General features: G+C 56.7%; 1 protein-coding gene across 1 annotated transcript; it reads left to right on the forward strand.

Annotated features, from left to right (window-relative positions):
• On the forward strand, positions 1 to 3,113 carry LOC105303522 (EF-hand calcium-binding domain-containing protein 3-like). Its single transcript, XM_011377227.1, has 8 exons — positions 1 to 101; positions 184 to 266; positions 1,134 to 1,277; positions 1,639 to 1,710; positions 1,787 to 1,907; positions 2,129 to 2,307; positions 2,415 to 2,585; positions 2,977 to 3,113. Exons 1-8 carry the CDS (start codon positions 1 to 3, stop codon positions 3,111 to 3,113), a joined length of 1,008 nt encoding a protein of 335 aa, XP_011375529.1.
• Positions 3,114 to 4,174: the final 1,061 nt, after the last annotated feature.

Below are 4,174 nucleotides of genomic sequence, written 5' to 3' on the forward strand. Positions count from 1 at the left end.
ATGGCCACAGGGGTTGAGCAGACCTCACCAAAGGCCAAGGAGTTCAAGGGCTTTGTGGCTACTCGTTCAGTGCAGTCAGGCCCAGGTGCTGGGCTCCAGAGGTGAGGGCAGGGACAGGCCGCCAGGCCTAGGGCGCTGGGTTTGGGGCAAGGCCTGCCTGGCCCTGGCATCTCTCTGCAGCAGGTGTAAAGGCCTTTCCAACCTCTTTCCCCGAGGCAGCTTTGCAGACGAGAACATGCTACTCCTGACGCCCCGGCAGCTGGCAGGTGAGGGCCCTGCAGCTGGGAGCAGGGAGGAAAATTAGGAGGTGCTCAGGGCAGAACTACAAGGGGTCGCCTGTCCAGAGGCCGAAGTCACTGTGAGAAGCAGAAGCAGTGATTGTATTGTAACCTTCCCTCCATGCCAGTCTGATTTGTTCATTGTTCATCTCTACAACCCCAGGGTTCATTGGTGGATGGGTGGATGGGTGTGTGTGTGTGTGTGTGTGTGTGTGTGTGTGTGTGCGCGCGCGCGCTCACGGAAGGAAGAACGGATTAGTGGATAAAAAGATATTTGGATGGTGAATGGATAGATGGATGAACAGGATAGAAGAAGGGAGAGAGGAGGGAAATTGGGAGAAATGATGGAAACAAAGAATCTGAGTTCCCTGCCCCCTTGGGGCCTGGGGCTGTGGATTGGGGTAGAAGAAAATTTTTCAACATTTGGGGACCCCAGAATCCCCCAAAAATCATGCTATGATATTAGCAGAGGTCCCTTAAAGCAGAATCATTTCATCAATCAATATTTTCAGTGCCTGCTACATACCAGGTGCCTGTAGCCTCAAACTATTGTAGTTCCAGAGCCAGACTCGGGGAGTCCAAAGCTCAGCATTACCCCTACTAGTGTTGTGACCTTGGACATGAGTTTCAAGTGTTTTTCATATAAACATGTCTAAACATGAGTTTGGGACATGAGAATTGAATGGGCACTTAAGTGCCAACACACAGCAGCCACTGTTGTTTATACTAAAAGTTATAATGCCTGGGGAGTTGGAGTGACTCAAGTCCTCAGCCCCATCTGATCTAAAGCGGGCAGATGTCAGAGTTCCTGTGGGTGCAGTTCACTTTGCTGCTGGCTCTCTTCCCTGCCCCCAGCGTTCCAGGATATCTTCAAACTGTTCAGCTCCAGCCCAACAGGCACTGTGGACATGCGCAGCATGAAAGCTGCCCTAAGCAACGTGGGTATCCAGCTGAGCCCACGGGAGATGTGTGAGGCTCTGCAGCAGGCAGACTTGGATGGTAGGTGTCCTCATCTCTGCCTTCTTGTTCTCTCTCATCTCTAGCCCCAGAGAACACCTCCCTTGACCACAGAATCCCTGGCCTGGTCTTAATTTAAAGTTCCCTCTTCCAGGAAGCCTGCCCTGATCAACATCCCTATCCCATAGCCCCTAAACATTTCTGCCATGTTGATCCGCATCCTGACTTGGGGCTCCCCCGGGCCAAGGGCTATTTCTCCCCAACTCAACCAGGGTCGACACTCAGCTAGAGGCAGGACTGACTTCTTGAATGCCTGGAACTTCTGGCGAGCCCCTGATGGTTGTGCAGGGTAGGCCTTCTGCAGGGGTAGGCACCCACAGCACCCCCTCCTCTCTCATCCCAGGCGATAGAACCGTAAGCTTCAAAGACTTCCTGGGTGTCCTCACCGATAGCCACCGCTTGGCTCAGTGCTTGAGTGAGTGGCAAGGCTGGAGGGGCAAGAGGGGGCTGGCCTGGGGAAGCTCCTCCTTACCCTCCTGTGTTGATACCAGGCCAGGTGAGGAATAGCCAGGGCTGTGACCAGCAGCGCCTGCAGACCCTGTTCTTCGAGATGCTGTTCAAGCTGATGAGGCTGGGCTTTGTGCCCTACAAGTCAATGCAGGAGGTGATGAGGTGGGCACAACTCTATGTATCCAGCCTTAGGACCCAGAATAAGGAGAGGAGACTCTGTCTTGTATGGGGGTCCCCTGATGTGCCTGCCCCAGAAATAGGCCCCCACTCACCCCAGGCCAGAGACGAGTGGCTTCTTGTCCTGCTTTGGTTTCCCGCCTGTGAGACGGAGAGGGCTGGGGGAGGCAGTGTCTGAGGCCCCTGCCCCACTTTTCTTTTTCAAGCTACTACTCCAAGAAGCAGCGGGCTCTGCGGCTGAACTCAAGCTGCAAAAGCTGGTCCCGCGGCCAGGACCACTCCGCCAGTGCTCGAGTGGGCCTCACCTTCTACTGCCAGGCCACACGCCTCAGCGGCCTTACCAGCACCCAGCTGGTGCGCTCGCTAAACAGATTGCACAAAACGGGTGCGCCCCTTTTGGGGGGCGGGGACTGCGGGAGGGGGGACTTTCACTCGGGACCAACTCTCAGAACTGGCCCCCTCCTTTTCCTCCGACGGGCTTCCCCACACCAGGTGCACCCAGCCCCTACTCTCAGATACCTAATCTGGCCGAGCAGACGCTGCCAGAACACAAGACGCGTAATCCGGTGCCATGCTCTGAAGTCCGACTTTCCAAACTCTACCGCCCCTACCGCCCCTACCGCCCCAGCCACCCCAAACCCAATCCGAAGATGCGCAGCCAAGGTGAAAGCTGGGGAAGGAGGTGTGGCCAGTGCACGGGGGCGGGCCATGCAGATAAGGGGCGGGCCATGCGAGGGGTGGGACAGGAGAACAGGAACCGGACAGACACAGGGGATGTCACAAGTGGGGATGGGAGGGGCAGGCGAAGAGTGGGAGCAGGACTCCAAGAAATGGGGACAGGGCCGGCGGAGATGGAGGCGGGACAGGCGAAGATGTGATCTGAGATCACTCACAGACCTAAGGATAGGGCATGGTACCCAGGTAGGAGGTGGGACTGGCGTCTAAGGGACTAAGGGATGGGCTGGCACAGAGGCGGACTGACTGTAGCTAATCCAGCGTCTCTAACCCTAACGGTGCACTGGACCTTTCACCCGTTTCCTCCACTCTCCAGCAGGATTCGTGGATCAGCCACTAGAGAATATAAGCCCCTGGAAGCTGGCTTCCTCTCCGCCAACTCTAGTGCAAAAGCAGCCCTTCTCCCCTTCGCCGATCTGTTTGCAAGGGCCTGCGAAGAAGAACTTGTACAAGTAAATCATGTGCTGAGTGAAACCGGCTGCGGTGTAGTGGAGGGCACGGAGCGGACGCAGATCTTTTGCAAACATCTTTATTAATCTTGTATAAAAATAAGGTCCATGGAGAGTCCCTGGAGTTGGGGATGGGGCGAGGTTGCACTTTATAAGTTACCGGCCAGGCTCCCACTGAGGCTAAATACAGTATGGCTATTGGGGGGCAAGGGATGCTGCAAGCAGCATTTGGAGGGAGGGGCCGGCAAAACTGCCCCCTATGGCAAGATGAGGCTGTGCCTGCCCATTTGAAGTGGGCCCACAGTGGGGGACAGCAGCAGAGGGGGCTGCCCGGCCCAGCCGAGCTGAGGGTATTCACCACCTTCCTTGAGCCCCAGCTTGCCCCCGCCCCTACTCCACAGTCTATCTGCAGAAATGGAGGCTACAGAGAGAGATCAGAGGTGACCTGCACGGGGGGCCCCAGGGGGCGCCGGCGAGCACTGCGGCGGCCTGTGTCTGAACGAATGTAGGGCTGGTTCCGCAGATCTAGCAGAGAAGACACATTTACGCTTCAGGAGTCTGCCTAGGGCTGAGACCACCACTCCAAGGCACACGCCTCACCTTCTAGAGATGCAGGTTGTACGCATGGGGCAGGGGGCCTGTTTATGTTTACCAGACCCTCTCAAACACATCCCAGCATGCATGGCCCAGGGGAGAGCAAGCAAGACTTAGTCCCCCAAGGTTCCCCAGGGCCGTGAGCAACCACTGGGATCAGACACCAGACCATCTGGGTACCTGGGGGCTATAGGGGGATCTCCTCTCCCAGGCTGGCCTCACAGAGGAGCCTGGATGTCCGCTTGCCGGTGCGGGCCGTGAAGGGCACCGTCTTGAGCACTGAGGGTTGGGACGGAGGAGGGGAGAGAGAAGGGAAAAAGAAAAAAAAAGACAGAAAAAGTAACAAAGAGGCCGTGAGGCAGCCAGACCCCCCAGGGAGGAGGCAGCGTGGATGAAGGACAGCACAGAAGGACAGACTGAGGACAGGACAGGCCTGGCCGAGCCCTCACCTGTGATGATATCTTCAATGGCCCC

Source organism: Pteropus vampyrus, unplaced genomic scaffold (assembly GCF_000151845.1).
Source record: "Pteropus vampyrus isolate Shadow unplaced genomic scaffold, Pvam_2.0 Scaffold306, whole genome shotgun sequence".
Classification (NCBI taxonomy): Eukaryota; Metazoa; Chordata; class Mammalia; order Chiroptera; family Pteropodidae; genus Pteropus; species Pteropus vampyrus.

Excerpts from the sequence above, each read along its gene's own strand:
- LOC105303522 (XM_011377227.1), top strand. The coding sequence starts at position 1 with ATGGCCACAGGGGTTGAGCAGACCTCACCAAAGGCCAAGGAGTTCAAG. Across the intron at positions 267-1,133 it reads GACGCCCCGGCAGCTGGCAG|CGTTCCAGGATATCTTCAAA; the intron begins GTGAGGGCCCTG and ends CCCTGCCCCCAG. Across the intron at positions 1,711-1,786 it reads CCGCTTGGCTCAGTGCTTGA|GCCAGGTGAGGAATAGCCAG; the intron begins GTGAGTGGCAAG and ends TGTTGATACCAG.